The sequence below is a fragment of the Camelina sativa genome, chromosome 11 (genome assembly GCF_030686135.1).
Source record: "Camelina sativa cultivar CO46 ecotype springtype chromosome 11, ASM3068613v1".
Lineage (NCBI taxonomy): Eukaryota > Viridiplantae > Streptophyta > Magnoliopsida > Brassicales > Brassicaceae > Camelina > Camelina sativa.
Genome location: NC_141890.1, coordinates 8,712,660 through 8,730,782, shown reverse-complemented (window position 1 = coordinate 8,730,782; position 18,123 = coordinate 8,712,660). Strand labels below are relative to the sequence as shown.

At 37.6% G+C, this 18,123-nt stretch overlaps 2 protein-coding genes across 2 annotated transcripts; one reads left to right on the top strand and one right to left on the bottom strand.

The window, feature by feature from the left end:
• Positions 1 to 11,762: 11,762 nt before the first annotated feature.
• Positions 11,763 to 12,489, bottom strand: LOC104722609 (uncharacterized). The gene has a single exon (XM_010440808.3). The coding sequence runs from the start codon at positions 12,487 to 12,489 to the stop codon at positions 11,887 to 11,889; it is 603 nt and encodes a 200-aa protein (XP_010439110.1). The 3' UTR covers positions 11,763 to 11,886.
• A 271-nt stretch (positions 12,490 to 12,760) lies between these two features.
• Positions 12,761 to 18,059, top strand: LOC104722610 (putative inactive ATP-dependent zinc metalloprotease FTSHI 1, chloroplastic). The gene is made up of 14 exons (XM_010440809.3): positions 12,761 to 13,626; positions 13,712 to 13,796; positions 13,974 to 14,408; positions 14,497 to 14,550; positions 14,646 to 14,711; positions 15,138 to 15,233; positions 15,699 to 15,827; positions 15,908 to 15,960; positions 16,075 to 16,270; positions 16,448 to 16,562; positions 16,700 to 17,058; positions 17,207 to 17,319; positions 17,401 to 17,650; positions 17,722 to 18,059. Exons 1-14 carry the CDS (start codon positions 12,938 to 12,940, stop codon positions 17,917 to 17,919), a joined length of 2,838 nt encoding a protein of 945 aa, XP_010439111.2. The 5' UTR covers positions 12,761 to 12,937; the 3' UTR covers positions 17,920 to 18,059.
• The last annotated feature ends 64 nt before the right edge of the window (positions 18,060 to 18,123 follow it).

Genomic DNA, 18,123 nt, shown 5'->3' with positions numbered 1-18,123 from the left:
GTTTGGTATAAATTTTCTAATTTAATCTCTATCCCAAAAAAAAATATCAAAAATCAATTTAACTTTTAATGGTATAAGATTTTTTTTTTAATATATTTTATTAATTTGTATGAAAAATGTCAAAAATCTTTTCTTATATTTACTAGTTACTACGATGTTACCTACTTCCCCCTCAAATGGTGGGTTCTTTAAACTTTGATTTATACAATATATAGTCAGATATAGATATACGTTGGCCTCAAACTCATATGTTATAGTTATATTTACGAATTACGATAGCTTCACAATAATGTCTATTTGAATATTTAAGACAGGGAATTGAACCGTTGTGCCAAAGGAGGGAGCAAGATGCCTTTACCAGCTACCACCTCAAAACTATATTTTTATTACTACTATTCACAAAAACCAAAACTTACACTATTATCCTCTATAATAGATAATTACTCTCACAAAAAAAAGCTGAGATGTCGCGCTCACAGAACTCCTGTAATTTTTTAATAAATTCATTACTTCTCATTATTATTTACATAAATACGTTATTAAAATATTATGAACTAATGTTTTTTTCTATTAGTTTCTTAAAATGAAATATTTAATCAACTATAGATCCAAAAATATATTTAATTACCATTTTCATAACCTATTTACTTATTAAAAGTAAATTACATTTCACAAACAAAAAATAAAATTATTCATTTATTTACCACTTATCATTTTTCTCATTGCATTTTTAAACTTAGGATTAGTTTAAATTAAATCGGTTAGTCTAAAAATATTGCTTTATCTATTTAATGGAATAGTGATATAGATAATAATGTGAAACGTAAAATATGGGAATTTGATTTTTAGAAACACAAAAAACATCAAAACTTTCTACACCATTTTAAAATTCTTTTCCAAGTTCAAATATTTCACGGGTAAAACGTATTTTACACAAAATAAACATAATTTTGAATAAACAAAAAAATCTTTACTTACATATTTTGTTTAATACAAACAAATCTTAAATCTCAAATAATAATTTCACTCATAATATTTTATTTAAATCAATTTATCTTGCACATAGTGCCGGTCGGTTACCTAGTTAAGTATTAAGAGAAAGAAATAAAAACATTTCACTTTTTTAAACTTTTCACTAAAGCCCAATTTTCCTTAGAAAACCTTTTAAATTGCTCTTTACATATTGGGTCTAAGCCTAGTTAGCCCAAATTCTAGGGGTTATTTTGCCTGCTAGCCAAACTCTATACTTACTTTGGCATCAAAGTAAGTATCAAAATAAGATTTTTGATAGAGAAAGTCAACCGTAACAACCTTCATGATAAGAATTTTAAAACTCATTACCAGGTCACTTTTATATTATTATCTTAACAAAAGACCACTTCATTTTTAGAATACTCTAGTTATACTTAGGAGTTTATAAAATGAAATATCAAAATCTAATTTTTCACTAATACATAAATTTCCTATTAAAACTAGGAAACGAAAGAGCAATTTCAAAGTCTTATCATGAAGGTTACGTGGTGGTCTTTTATTAGAACAAAAAAAAAAAAATACTTACGTGGGTGCCAAAAAGATACAGCCAGCAATAATGTTCCCTGAAAAAAATTCAACGTTCGAAAATTATTTTATTTTATAAAAGATTTTTCGTATATATAAAAAGAAGTAAATCTGTAAATGCATGGGTACCTATAATCACCAATGCGAGCCGAACCTCGTAGACGTCCATAGTCCCTGACCCCTGTATAAACCAAAAACATAAAAACAAGAAAAACCATTAAATTGTAAAAAGTAGGGCCCCAAAGGTTTTTGAAAATTTTACAACAAAAAAAATATTTTCAAATAGGCCCCCAAAAATATTTAGCTTTACGAAATAGTCTCAAATATCTAGATTTTATAATAACCCCAAAACCTTTTTTTGTTGCTTTGGCCCCCAAATTTTCAGGGCAAGTAAATTGATAAATCATGGACTTCGGTTTTTTTTTTTTTTTTTTTTTTTTTTTTATATAACATCTAAACAATTTTTATTAATATGAATCAGAGTATACATGATCATCAATGAGATTACAAATACAACCAATGATTTATGTAACGAAAATATTATAAAGCAAATTACGCGTTGCGAAATACTTTATCATCTTTGTCATTTTCGTCAATCTGGTGTGACTTTCTTGCTTGAGAATCATCTTTTTTTGACGGATGAAATACCGGCAATGCATTCGAAAATCATAAGCAGTGATCCATCTGTTACATCGCAATACCGGATTGATCAAAACTCTCGTACAAAAAGAGATATCAATGGTCTTGGTTGTAATTAAAACCCATTGTTGAGGATATGGTATAAGCCATCTTCTGATTTTCCTCCATATATAATTGCTTATTATCACTTCATCTTCATCTCCGAATTGCCTCTTTCTCCATGATAGTTTCCATGGACTGTTTCTTCGATTAAGGTTTGTTTGTATCCAAGATCTCCATAACGCGGTTGCAATATGTCTTGAATTTGTCGATCCTTTTACTTGACTCCACATCGCATAGAAGAAACCCATTGCTCCAAAGACGTTGTTGAAGATCTTCACGACAAATGCTTCTGCTGTGATTCCGGGATCCCATATGCGTCGAGGGTCGCATATTTGCATTATAACACCATCGACAATTTTTGCCGCTTCGGGATTACCCGGAAAAACACCGTGAATGAAGCACATCATCATCACACAGACAATTACGCCTCTATGGAGAGGAAAGAGAACCTTGACAGTGAGAAACGAAGTAGCGGCCATTGTTATGGAGATTAGGAATTGAGGCATACTCAACCATAGATTTTTTAACAAAGACATCATCATAACCAGATCGCCATGTTCTACACTGCCAGACAAACCCATCACCAAAAACTCATCTCTTATGCTACCATTCAAAACCATCACGGCTGCCAAGAGGGAGCACACAAGAGCAGTTGGTGATAATCTTTCAAGCAATCGGGACTCCGACTGAGATTTATTAAGAATACTTTAAACTACAGATGAAAAAAACTGGAAAAGAAAGTATGGCCGGCGTCGTCGAAGAAAACTAACGAAAGTTGTTTTTGTTAAGAATCGCCTTCTTTGTCGCTTGGGGAGAGACAATTACAGATTTTTTTCTTTTTTTTATTTGATATGGACTTCGGTTTTTGTTTTTTTTTGAAAAAGGGTTTTCTATTTAAAACATAAAAAGAAAAGAAAATACAACAGCCAGCTTGGCTTTACCGCTTTAGTGTTTGTTTGCCATTAAGGCCATAAATAAAAGAGGGCCCAGCCCAGTAAAAAAAACAAGAGCAATAATAATAGATCAAACGATTGAGCGAGAAGATGACTTCTGACTATGAGAATGAGATTATGAGATAGTATCGTTTCCGGAGGAAACATGTGAAAGTGATTAACGGAGTCGATTAGTGAGAGATGAGATCAAGTACCGCCAAATAAAGCTGCTGAAGTGTAGATGCGCGATGAGTCGTTTCCTCTCCTTAGGACCAGTTAGGGTTTGAAGGTGGTTTAGGGTGTCTTCCCAAGAACAAAGCGGATGGAGATTGCAACTTGCTGCAACATAGGACCAGGTAAATTGGCAATCAAAAGAACAGAGATGGTCACGACTTTCTGGAAGAGAGCCACAAAGAAGGCAATTTGGATCTGTACGTCGGTTTTTGTTTTAGTTCTGTTTGTTCCCAAATCTCTCGGAGAATATTCTTCTTCTTCTGAAGAGAGAATTGTCGCCGTTAATGTTTTTCATAAAATAAAAAACCCTAATAGAGAACGACTGTTTGAATAGAATTACATAAGTTGCATATGTGAAAACAAAACATGTGTATGTCTGCTTTTATTCTAAAAATGCACAGATATGTTTGCATGCGTATAGCTAAAAGAGGAAAGAAGTTTCAATACAGCTGTCAATATCATTAAATGTTCATACAGTAATACTAATACATTTAAGAAAGGAAAAAATTAACGAAAAAGTTTAATTACAACGGTTTAGTAAAAAAATAAAATGTTGTAAGCTTTATTTGATGATTCACTCGTTATTATAAAAGCTCCATGTTCAGTAACTATTTCACTAGTACGTTATTCTTCAAATTTTTACTGATAAATAAACTCAACTCAAATACTGAATTAGTGTTGGTGTTGCGTATCACCGATCTAAAGCCCATGAGCAAAGCCCATTAAGTGGTGGGCTTCGAGGATTTATTATGGGCCAACTTGCCCAGAAGGTGTCATTTGGTCAAAGAAGAGCGTCGAGTCGACGACTGAGGATTTTGAGGTGAGTTGAGGAGATCACGGATGAACGAGGTGAGATCACCAGAGAAAGTCCAGGGATTCCTATTAGGGTTTGTTAGTATTACCTTGCGATAGGTTGTAAATAAACACATTGTAACATTTCGACTAAGATATTGAATACAAATTCAGTTTGTTATTTTCTTTTTAATTTTTGCTGATTTCTACCGAGAACCTGACCCGAAAATCTATAAATCTTATTTCACTTAATCAACGTATAAAATTGTGGTTGTCTAACAATTAGGTACAAATTTCATTTTGTTTTAAGAAAATCACCAAAAACCGAATAATTCTATAGCGTTGTCTAGTGTACGCCTTTCTTTGAAAGATAAGCCCGAAAGTTTTTTTTGGGATGGGTCAGGCTATTCGATTCTTGCGTCAGCGAAAATCTAGCCATCACAATTTATATGCCTAGTCTTAATAGAAAAACATCGAGTATATTAACTCTTTTAAATTTGTGAAAGTCCACCATTTTTAGACTTTAGAGTTAGTTCTTATGACTCTTAATTTTTTTTTGGGGTCAAATTAAACTAGTGCATATTATTTGTGTTTCTAGTATGATTTAAGGCTTAACTATTAGGGGATTAGGGTTTCGGATTTTCGTAAAGTAGACTATTTTTTAACTTTTAAGTATATTAAAGAAGGAGAAATACATGTGCTGACATGTAATCATAATTTTTTAATCTTTTTATTTTATTTATTCAATTATATTACATTTTTTGTCAAACATATTTAACTTCAAATATATAATATCTCTTGATCTTTTATAATAATATCAGTTGTTAAACACATTTGAAGAGTCATGAACTTTCCAAAAAGAGTATGGGATGAATCTGTATGATAAAATTAAACACAACAACTGTGTAGTCTTCAAATGTAATATATTCTAATATATATAAGTTATTTAAAATAATACAGTAGCATAAAATTTGGTCTTACTTAGTGGTATAGAAGAATATAGCCTGCTAATGTACCTGTATATGTTGTATATCATTTCATTAATCTTTCCACACACAATTGAATATCATCACTTTACATTTTTACTTGCTATATTTCTTACATATATTTATGCGTTTCTATTAAAATCGTCATAGATGCTAAAAGAGAATGAATATGATAATGTCTGTTTATTTTTAAAATCTCTGTATATGCAAGGATGGCACAATTCAATGGATTAGTCCCAGAGATTTTCTGTCACGAGAGAGGAAAGAGAAGAAGATTTGGGAAATAAATGTTCTCAGGTCAAAGGTGACTTTCACACATTTTTGGTCAAAATCCACCCTTAACTAAATACTAAAATAAATTTGCATATATATATGATAATTTAACATTTTACGTAAAACGTCATATTTATTTCTGGAACTGGAAGTCTGGAACCATTCATTTAATATTTTATTCTCTTTTAGCATTTATTTCTAGTCAATATCTTTGGTATGATATCTGAATTACCTCCAAATCATGAAATATTTGGAATTTGCCATTAGAAACAATACATTTTGAATAAATATATTAACCTTATAATAAGAACCTTAACTAACCATTTGAATCCACACTAAATGTCTAACTAAAAAACAAAACACAATGAAAACACCATTAAAGATTGATAGAATATGACAAATGTAATATTTCAATTAGGTCCTTTGTAACCCTAGTATATTTGTATATATACTCATGAATCAATACAATGAGGGACGAGGGAAAATTACCTTGTAACATGGTATCAGAGCTACCCTAAAAAAAAAACCCTATTTCAAAAACTCTATTGCAGCCTCTGTTTTTCTCTTACCCCTTTGCTCTTCGCCTCGCTTCTGTTCTTCCTCTTCCTTTCTCCATCTTTCTTCTGTTTTTTTTCTCTCTTGTCTCGATAGCTCAACCGGCAGAAAAAGCTTTTGGTGTCACACACATCAAGTCCTACATCCCTTTGGTTCTTGATATGCAAAAAATAAATTATGATGCGTGGCATGAACTCTTTGAGACTCACTGTCTCAGCTTCAGCGTCTCTGGCCATCTTGATGGCACATCGGTTCCTGCCAATCTACAAGATACGGCGTGGAAAGAACGTGATGGCTTAGTCAAAATGTGGATCTATGGTACGATCTCACCTTCCCTCCTTGACACGGTTCTGAAATCTCGGTGTACTGCTCGCGAACTGTGGATCACGATTGAAAACATGTTCCCTGACAATAAGGAGGCTCGCGCAATTCAACTGGAAAACGAACTGCGTTCCTTCACGATTGGTGATCTCTCGATGCATGATTACTGCCAAAAACTCAAATCTTTGTCGGATCTGCTTGCTAATGTTGATTCTCCTGTCTCTGAGCGTGCGATGGTGATGCATATGCTCAATGGTCTTTCTGAAAAGTTTGATAACATTCACAATGTTATCCAACACAAGTCCCCATTTCCATCCTTTGCTGCTGCTAGGTCCATGTTGATTCTCAAAGAGGAGCGTCTCAACAAACCCTCCAAACCAGCAACACCTGCTCCTCTAGATCATTCTACACCTCACTTACTTTACACCAGCACGAGTCCTACAGCGCCATCTCCGGATCCTGACACCGCCAACCGCTCTTACAATCAGCAGCCCTACCCGTCTTCGCTCAATCATGGTCACCAAAACAGAGGTCGTGGTCGTGGACGCAATAACAACTATCGTGGTCGCGGTCGGCACAACACATCATGGAGACCGCAACACTCTTCGTACTTTCCTGCTCCGCCTCAACAACAACAGTGGCATCCGCAATCATGGGCTCCAAACCCACAGCACTGCCGTTCATCTCCAATGGCGTATCATGTTTCCACTGCTCTGCCTTCCAAAGCAAACATTCTTGGACCGTATCACCCAACTGTACCAACCGGTCCACAAATGCCGACGATTATCCCGTCAAACATTTCACAAGCGTTTGGTACCATGACACTTCAGAATCCGCAAGATTCCAACTGGTATATGGATACCGGTGCTACGGGACACATCACTTCGGAGCCAGGTACATTATGTTCTGTTTTTAATTCGAGTATTATTCCCTCCGTGACCGTTGGCAATGGATCCTCTCTTCCCACCACCTATATAGGCTATTGTTCTCTTCCTTATCAGTCTCGTCCTCTCCATCTTCATAATGTCCTTGTGTGCCCATCTATTATAAAAAATCTTGTTTCTGTCAGACAGTTTACAACAGATAATTGAGTTTCCGTTGAATTTGATCCTTTTGGTTTTCTTGTTAAGGACTTGAGCACCCGAAAACCTCTACTCCGATGTAACAGCTCGAGCTCTCTCTACTCTATTTCCAATTCGTCTGCCCTTCCTTCGTCTCCTCAAGCTTTTCTGTCGACCTCTGTTAGTTCAGATATGTGGCACCGTCGTCTTGGCCACCCGGGAAACACACTCTTCCATTCTCTTATTTCTAGTGGTTCAATACAATGTTCAAAACCACAATCTTCTATTTGTCATGCTTGTCAGCTTGGGAAACACGTTCGTCTTCCTTTTGATACATCTGCTTCTATTGTTTCAGAACCTTTTCAAATAATACATTCCGATGTCTGGACCTCACCAGTTTCCAGCATTAGTGGGATCAAATATTATGTTGTTTTTCTTGATCATTTTAGTCATTTTGTTTGGGTATATCTTCTTCGACAAAAATCAGATGTGTTCTCCTCTTTTCTTCACTTCTCTGCTTATATTCATAATCAGTTTGGGTGCAAAATCAAACCACTCACAGTGTGATAATGGGGGAGAATACAATAATCACAATTTTCTTGCTCATTTTTCCACCCAAGGCATAACATCTCGCTTTCCCTGTCCTCACACCTCTCAACAAAATGGGAAAGCTGAGCGCACACTACGCACGTTGAACAACTTCGTGCGTACTCTTCTTGTTCAAGCAAACATGCCACATACATATTAGGTGGAAGCATTGAACATGGCTACTCATCTCTTCAACATTCTCCCTTCTCAAGCTATTCACAACCTAACACCATTTACAAAACTCTACAAACAACCTGTTTCTTATTATCATCTCCGTGTGTTTGGGTGTTTGTGCTACCCTAACCGTTTAGCCACCACTCCACACAAACTAGCACCGCAATCTACTGCGTGTGTCTTTCTTGGCTTCCCCACGTCTCACCGGGGTTATCGTTGCCTAGACCTTACCACACAAAAAATCATCATCTCCCGTCATATCATTTTTGACGAGACCGTCTTTCCATTTCCCACCCTTCCACCTCCATCATCTCCCCCTGTTCTCGAGCCTCCTCCTATAGTCTCTCCCTTTCTCCGGCAACCACCACAAATACCTACAAATCCGATACCGGCACCGCCTCCTACAACCACAGAGCCTCCGCCACCAGTAACAGTGGCACCTCCGCCTATAGCCCATAAAATGAATACTCGTAGCAAAAGTGGCATTACCAAACCACGGCAACTTCTTTCTCTTCTCACTCAAACTGTTTCTCCACTTCTCTACTCTTATTTAAAAGCTCTAGAGGATCCAAATTGGCATGGTGCTATGGATGCGGAATATAATGCTCAAATTAAAAAGAGATCTTGGTCCTTGGTTCCACGTCCTAAATTTGTTAATATTGTGCGGTCCATGTGGTTATTCACGCATAAACATGATGAGGATGGGAATCTAACTCGTTACAAAGCTCGCTTGGTGGCAAACGGTAAGTCTCAAGAGGTTGGCGTCGACTGTGATGAAACATTTAGTCCGGTGGTCAAGCCTGCAACAATTCGAATGGTGCTTGATCTTGCTCTCTCCCGCAAATGGTCCATTCACCAGTTGGACATAAAAATGCTTTCCTCAACGGTGAGCTAGAAGAAACCGTCTATATGCACCAACCACCAGGCTATCGTGACCCGTCCAAGCCAGATCATGTGTGTCTGCTCCACAAATTAATTTATGGACTAAAGCAGGCACCGCGGACTTGGAATCATAGGTTCGCCTCCTATGCTCGCCGCGTTGGGTTCCAACAGAGCAAATGCGACTCCTCCTTGTTCACTTACAACAACTCCACAGGCAGAGCATATCTCTTGTTATACATTGATGACATATTGCTCACTGCATCTTCCACTATTCTCCGTGATAAGATCATTGCCTTTCTCAACAGAGAATTTTCCATGACTGATCTTGGCACGACAAAGTATTTCCTTGGCATATCCATCAAGCGGAACCCTGCAGGTCTCTTTCTTGATCAACGCCAATATGCATTAGAGATTATCCAACGAGCCAACATGGAGAACTGCAATCCGGTCACCACTCCTACGGATCCTCGGTCCAAACTTTCTGCAGATGACAGCCCGTCCTTCTCGGATCCGACACTATATCGCAGCTTGGCAGGGGCTCTCCAATACCTCACCTTCACTCATCCCGATATTGCCTACGCAGTACAACAGGTTTGTCTTTTCATGCATAATCCACGAGAATCCCATTTCAATGCTCTTAAGCGGATCATTCGCTATGTCAAAGGCACTATACACAATGTCTTGCAGCTCACGCCAACACAGAACTCGACGTTAACCGCTTACACCGACACTGACTGGACAAGTTGCCCCTCGACACGTCGTTCCACCTCCGGATACTGCATTTTTTATGGCGACAACCTCATCTCCTGGTCGCCCAAACGTCAACACACAGTCTCCCGTTCCATTGCCGAGGCCGAATACAGATTAGTGGCCAATGTTGTAGCAGAGACCATATGGCTACGCAATCTTCTGCTCGAGCTTCACTGTCCACTCAACACTGCCACGCTTGTCTACTGTGATAATATTAGTGCGGTCTACCTCTCTTCCAATCCGGTGCGACATCAGCGAACGAAACATGTCGAGATTGATATACATTTTGTCCATGAACGCATTGCCTTAGGCCACATCCGGGTCTTTCATATCCCATCGTCCAACCAATACGCTGACATATTCACCAAAAGCCTTTCTACACCTCTCTTCTTAGAGTTCAAGTCCAGTCTCGGCGTCATGAACAACTAATGTAATATTCCAATTATGTCCTTTGTAACCCTAGTATACTTGTATATATACTGATGATACAATACAATGAGGGACGAGGGGAAATTACCTTGTAACAAAGATATTCGCCGTTTTTGCTATAATCTTTTTCTATGCCAGTTCTTTTTGTCATGGATTCAATCCTTTTTGGTAAAAATGCTGTCACAATCACCAATGATCTAGGTCCAGGAATAGTCCTAACTATACATTGTAGATCCCATGCCGACGATTTGGGAGAGCATGTGTTGCAGCCCGGACAACAAGTCCATTGGGAATTTGGGGAATCTTGGTTAAAAACAACAGTGTTCTCATGCAGTTGTGGTTGGAATAATCAGCATAAACAGTTTATTGCATGGACGTCTTTCGAGGAGGAAGGTCGATGCCTTAAATGTAAGTGGTCTATTAAAGCAAGCGGTCCATGTCTCTATGCAGATATTACTAGGGAAACCAGGTGCCATCCTTGGTAGAACAATTGAATGGTCTCAAATGATGTTACTAGTATTAAGATTAAACAAAAATAATGGTATTATTTGACATAATAATAAAATGAGATCTGCAGCATGTCTCTGACTTTTATGTTCGTCATCCGTACGACAATATACTACTACTAGTCTGATTTATATATTGTGATTTTTAGTTAACTTGCTTAGCTTACAACCGTACTTACAATTAATCACCTTTGATTTTTTTTTTCCCGTACTTACAACTAACGACAGTTCGATCTTAGCCGTATGTTGTTAACTTTTTAGCTTACAACAGTGCTTGCACTTACAACTTACAACATACATATCACCTTTGGATTTTTATGACCTCAATCGCGAATTTTCTTTATAACCAAAAATAATCGGACATAAACGTAAGTATTGAATTGTAAGTTGTATAAGTAACTAACTAGTACTTCGAACGGGAAACAACTTTAATTAAGGTGTCAAAAATTTAACATAACCGAATATTTTACACAAAGTAATATTTGTCACGGTCCTTCCTCAATACATACAATTGATACATGGATCAATTTCTTTAAATATCTTTGTTGTTTTTGTTGTATATGAAATCGTTTACAAAATCTAAAACCAAAAATAAAATTTGAAATTTGAAAACTAAAATTTATAATCTAAAACCCTTTAAAAATGTCCTAAACATTCATGGCCATAGTTAGCTAAATTTAACTGTTTTAAATATTATGAAAAAATTTCAAACGAAATTTATGATGAAACAAAGTAAGTATATAAAATCATGTGTGAGAGAATAAAAGACTTACAAACGCTACAAAGAATGACATGTCTTTGAGGCTCTTGGATTTTACAACTTTTTATCTGCATTTTATCGTCATCACTTTATTTATTAATGTGAAAACATTGATTTTTGAGGGACAAACATTTATTAATGACATGTGTTTTTTAGGCTTCTTTACATGAATGGTAAATATGGTTTTTTTTACTTGTAAGTTGCAAAGTATACATACAAAATCTGAAAAAGCATTTCAATTATTTCAAATAACATTGCAGGTACAAAATTTTTGTATTTATATTTGCAAATTTCTAAACTTTTAAATGTATCAGAAAAGACTGTTACAGTATATTTATCAACTATCTAACAACGGACGGCTACGATCGAACCATCACTCGTGGAAATCACGATCCTACAGTTACATTTTGCCGCGATTCGGTGAGTAAACAAACCAAGAACCCGGACCCGACCCGCCATCTCCAGCTTCGACTCTATTTCCACCGTTGACCCGGACCGATTATCCAACTCCACTAACCCGGTTCCGTAACCGCCTGATCCAAGATTTCGAAATCCGGCGGCGGAGATCTGAGAAGCAGAGGCCACCGCTAAAGGAAACGACTGTACTGAGAAATCAGCAGACATGCGTTTCGTTTGACCCGATTCGATCTCACCAGCGGGTATGAAAGTGGAACCGATCCGGTTTCCGTAGTAGAAGAGCTGGATTACGTTGTTGTAGTGCGAGAAAGCTGCGCGGTTAGGGTTTCTAACGGCGGAGAATTGGGAATAAGTGAAGCTGACGGAGCCGTTCGAAACGGAGAATGACGGAACCTTAACACTAGTGACGGAGATCTCTGGATCTCTCGGTCTAAATACAGTTAGATAAACTGTTAGAGCGGCGATGATAAGGAAGACGATGAAAAGCGTGGCGACGGCGCATGAAGCAAGGTTTGAAGAAGACTTCGACATTGTGTGGAGGAGGAGATGATGTGTTTGGTAGCGATGTTTTAATTGTTCGCTGGTTGGGTGGAGGGAGATAAAAGAGAAAGCAAACGTCGTCGTGTAAAGCAAAAAAGGCTATCTGTTTGGACATAGTGATAATGGAGTTTGGACGTCGACGAGAGCGCTATAAGACAAAAGAAAGAAATAAAATTAAAAATAGTGGCGGAGTCGGGTCAACCTGAACCGGAACCGGTTATTGAACCAGTATAGTAGTGTTGGCCGTGGGAGTTAACTGAACAACAAACCCCTGACTGAGTAATTAAAAAAAAAACCCGATTTGCTCTTTTTGCTCTTCTTATCCAGAAGAATCCATAATAACCAAAAGGCAAATTCGAAATTCTCAAATGCAATTTCGATCTTACTAGTATCTATCACTCAGTGAAGCTTCTTTTCTTCTCTTCTGTTACATGGTGATATGGCTTCTGTAGACACTGTATTCTCACTCGGTGGTACTCGTTTACCAGAAATTCCCAAGAAATCGATTTGGAAACACGCGAATGCATCTAATTTCTCAGCGAAAACTCGATGGAGAGGTCCGGTTCTGCGTCGTTCGTTTACGGTTTTGTGCGAATTGAAAAAATCTGGGGAGACGAACAAACCCCAAGCTGCGGTTGTTGATGATTTCGTGACTAGGGTTTTGAAGGAGAATCCTAGCCAGGTGGAACCTCGTTATCGAGTTGGGGATAAGCTGTATAATCTTAAGGAGAGAGAGGATTTAAGCAAAGGCGGCGCCAATGCGTCGTCTGGTGCGTTTGAATTTATCAGAAGGAAGCTTGATTCGAAGATGGAGACGGAGGAAAGGGGAAGTGAAAGTGGGAACGAGTCTGTTTATTTGAGTGATATTTTGAGGGAATACAGGGGGAAACTCTATGTTCCTGAGCAAGTTTTTGGGCCAGAGCTATCTGAGGAAGACGAGTTTGAGAGAACTGTGAAAGATTTACCAAAGATGAGTTTGGAGGATTTTAGAAAAGTTATGAAGAATGATAAAGTTAAGCTGCTTACTTCCAAGGAAGTTTCTGTTAGTCCTTATACGAGCGGTTATAGAGATTTTGTTGTTGATCTTAAGGAGATTCCTGGAGTCAAGAGCTTACAGAGAACCAAATGGTGAATTACTAGGAATTAAGAAGAAGAAGATAAATGAAGTTTCATTTTTGATGTATTGATTTCTTATTGTTCTGTTTCTTGATAGGTCAATGAAGCTTGAAGCTGGAGAAGCTCAAAGTCTTTTGAAAGAGTACACGGGTCCCCAGTACGAAATAGAAAGGCACATAACGGTGATCACTCTTTTGTTCATTTGGATCTTATCTACTAGATTATATTATCTAATGTCCTCGCTATATTTGTATTGTGTTGGTTAGGAATTTTTCAGAATCTATACACTAGGTTGACAAACAAAAGTATTGTGTTCGATTATTGACTTAGTTTTCTGCTATTGAATGTTTTATTTACAGTCTTGGGTTGGAAAAGTGGCAGACTTCCCAAACCCAGTCGCGTCTTCTATTTCAAGTAGAGTGATGGTTGAGCTGGGAATGGTGACAGCAGTTATTGCTGCAGCGGCAGTTGTTGTTGGGGGATTCTTAGCCTCGGCTGTTTTTGCAGTCACTAGTTTCGCCTTTGTCACTACAGTTTATGTTGTTTGGCCTATAGCAAAGCCATTCCTCAAACTTTTTGTTGGCATCTTCCTTGTTGTTCTTGAAAAAGTATGGGATTACCTTGTTGATGTTCTCGCCGATGGGGGGATCTTCTCAAGGATTTCTGATTTTTACACATTTGGTGGTGTATCATCAAGCTTGGAGATGCTCAAACCAATCCTACTTGTTGTCGTGACTATGGTTCTTCTTGTTCGTTTCACTCTGTCACGAAGACCAAAGAACTTTAGAAAATGGGTATAATACTTTAATCTGATAATGCGTGCTTTGCATGTTTCAGTGATATTGCTTTTGCTCTTAATCACTTAATTTTTTTTTTTTGCAGGACTTATGGCAAGGGATTGCTTTTTCTCAGTCTAAAGCAGAAGCTCGTGTTGATGTAAGTTTCTAAACACTACTCCTATATGCACGTTTCTTCAGTTCTAATACACTTTTTGGTTGAGTTTTTGATGACATTGAATAACTATGTTACAGGGTTCAACCGGTGTTAAATTCGCTGATGTTGCAGGGATTGATGAAGCAGTCGACGAACTTCAAGAGGTATCGCTTGACCAAATTCCTCGCAAAATACTACTATTAAATTCAAAACCTTAAGCTTATTTACCCAACATTGCATGCACTTGTATTACTTCTTCTAAGTTCATGAACATTCATCAAAGAAACTCGGAATTTTTATATGCAAGAAGCTTATTCATAATAATGAATAATATACGTGCTTGCTTATTGTGCTTAAATTTCCTTCTTTTGTTATGCTTGCATCCCTGAGTATGGATCTCTTTTTAGGATTTCTAATATGTGCACAGTGCACTCTTGGTTAGCTTTTACTTTTAATATTTGGATTTAGATTGCGTAGGGCTTTACTGCTACAACATCAAGTATGCAGTTGCATGACATACTTTCTTTGAAATATTGGAAGCTCGAAATAAACCTCTCATTTTCATTACGCTTATCACATTTTCTTGACAGCTTGTAAAGTACTTGAAGAATCCCGACTTGTTTGATAAAATGGGTATTAAACCTCCTCATGGAGTTCTTTTGGAGGGTCCCCCAGGTTGTGGCAAGGTATGTCTAACCATCTATGTTAATGCCAATCTAAAAAATTCATTGTTTAAGTAGTGGAGAGTATTTTTTATAGCAGCATTTTACTCTAGAATACTATGAAAGACTATAGAAATAATTGACAATCAAACTTGCAGCGGTAACAGTTGAGACTAATTAATGCTTATGTTGATGGTTGGATTTCAGAGTATTGCGAATGTTTGGAAATTCATAATTTGGCACTGATACTGGAACGATCTTTCATCACTACTGCTTCACTTTAAACCTGAAATTTGTCTAAATGTAGTTTTGAATGTTTAAATGCTATTGTAAAGTCATTACTGATTCCCTATTCTCGTTTGAGATCTTACAAAATGTCAATGATTAGTTAGCCTCTTGTTGTAGTCGAGTAGCTTTTTCTACAAGAATCTTTTGACAACCCAATTGCTAGCAATATATAGCCTCACCTAACCTGATTTGTTTTCGTAGACACTCGTAGCAAAAGCTATTGCGGGGGAAGCTGGTGTGCCTTTCTACCAAATGGCAGGATCTGAATTTGTTGAAGTTCTAGTTGGAGTTGGTTCAGCGCGTATCAGAGATCTGTTTAAAAGAGCTAAGGTGATTGAACATATGTGTATTTATGCATATTTGTGAAGGGATGTTCAATAGTATTTGATGATGTCCATGTCCTTGTGCAGGTAAACAAGCCATCCGTTATTTTTATCGACGAAATTGATGCCTTAGCAACTCGGTATACACAATTTCATCCCTTAATTTAGATTTTGATATAGTTACTGCCTTCCTGCGTGATATTTTAACTTGAGACGGAGTTTCACTGATGTCTCTATATTTTGGTATTCGTCAGACGTCAAGGGATTTTCAAGGAAAACTCAGATCAGTTGTACAATGCGGCCACTCAAGAAAGAGAAACCACATTGAACCAGCTACTCATCGAGCTTGATGGTTTTGACACCGGCAAAGGTGTGATTTTCTTGGGTGCCACCAATCGCAGAGATTTGTTAGATCCTGCTCTTCTACGTCCAGGTCGATTTGATCGAAAGGTTTGTGATTAACAAAATATAGGCACACAATCTTCTGGTTATCTCTGAATTTTTTATGGCAGTTATTTCTAATTAATAATCTACCAAATCACAATCGTGAGCCATTTGATGTTTTCTCGCATTAACATAGTAGGCTAAGAGTTTCTGAAAGACCGTAAATGTTAATCTTCTTATCAGATAAGAGTCCGTCCCCCTAATGCGAAAGGGAGATTGGATATTCTGAAGATTCACGCCAGCAAAGTCAAGATGTCAGATTCTGTTGACTTATCATCCTATGCAAGTAACTTGCCAGGTATAAAATCTACAACTGATGTTTCAAAGAATCATTGTTCTGCTCTTGGTGTACCTTTTTCCACAGAGAAGTTATGTGTCTGAACATATTGGTCTGTATAAAACACTTATAAAAGTAATGGTTTATATTAAATACAGGATGGTCTGGAGCAAAACTGGCACAGTTGGTTCAAGAGGCTGCTCTTGTAGCTGTCAGGAAAACGCATAGCTCGATTCTTCAATCAGATATGGACGATGCTGTTGACAGACTCACTGTTGGGCCGACACGTATTGGTTTAGAATTGGGACATCAAGGTCAGTGTCGTAGAGCCACAACTGAAGTCGGGGTAGCAATCACTTCTCATCTTTTATTGCGGCACGAGAATGCAAAGATTGAGCGGTGCGATCGCGTATCTATCATCCCTCGTGGTCAGACACTGTCTCAAGTTGTGTTTCATCGACTTGATGATGAATCCTACATGTTTGGTCGTTTTCCACAACTGCTTCATCGTCTTCAGGTGCTTCTTTTTTCTCTATTAAAAATCTCTTCTTTCATTTCATTAATATTAGGTCTAAGCATCTAGTTTTTCGGTTCAGTTTGGTTTATATGCCCACCTATATATGATATTATGAGTTTATACTTGCAAAAATTTTTCTGTTGCAAAGGTCTTGCTTGCAGGAAGAGCTGCAGAACAAGTGATCTACGGCTCAGATACTTCGAAGGCATCAGTTGATTATCTCTCTGACGCCTCATGGCTAGCTCGTAAAATCCTAACCATGTGAGGCGCAAATTTGCACATCTTCACATTCCCTTCTAAAGTATATGGTTCTTACTCAAGACGTATATATTTGGATTTCAGATGGAACCTGGAAAACCCAATGGTGATCCATGGTGAACCACCACCATGGAGAAAGAGGGCTCAGTTCGTTGGACCACGCTTAGACTTTGAAGGATCTCTCTATGAAGACGATGACCTTGTCGAGCCGCCGATTAACTTCAACATGGACGATGAAGTTGCACAGAGAAGCGAAGAACTCATTTGCCAGATGTATGACAAAACAGTTGCTCTCCTCACACAAAACCAAACCGCTCTCCTCAAAACCATTAAGGTAAGTTTCAGACATTTAACCGCAATTGCAGCTTTCATTGCTTATTCACACTTTTATTTTTTTGTGTGTAGGTTCTATTGAACCAAAAAGAGATAAGCGGAGAAGCAATAGATTTCATACTTGACCAGTACCCTCCTGAAACTCCATTAAATTTGCTCTTACAAGAGCAGAATCCGGGAAGTCTTCCTTTTGTCCCTGAACATCTCCGGCATGAATCCGGCGACTTCGTCCTTGTTAATCACTCTACGGACATCAATGCTCAAGCATGATTTCGGCAACCCGTCTCCCCCGGAGACATCAAATCACCAAACTTAGGTTCATTCTTTGTCCGGCATTGTAACTTTTGACTCAATCTTTGAAGTTTCGGACTTTTTTATTTTACAGAAAGAAAGAAAAAACTTGGGTCAAAGACACTTTTGAATTTGCTAACAATAGAATAGATTAGACCGTAAGTAGCCGTTGAAAGTTATAAC

Bases quoted from the DNA above. Each gene is read 5' to 3' on its own strand.
- LOC104722609 (XM_010440808.3), bottom strand. From the start codon at position 12,489: ATGTCGAAGTCTTCTTCAAACCTTGCTTCATGCGCCGTCGCCACGCTT.
- LOC104722610 (XM_010440809.3), top strand. From the start codon at position 12,938: ATGGCTTCTGTAGACACTGTATTCTCACTCGGTGGTACTCGTTTACCA. The intron at 14,409-14,496 runs GTATAATACTTT...TTTTTTTTGCAG, and splicing joins CAAAGAACTTTAGAAAATGG to GACTTATGGCAAGGGATTGC. The intron at 17,059-17,206 runs GTGCTTCTTTTT...TCTGTTGCAAAG, and splicing joins AACTGCTTCATCGTCTTCAG to GTCTTGCTTGCAGGAAGAGC.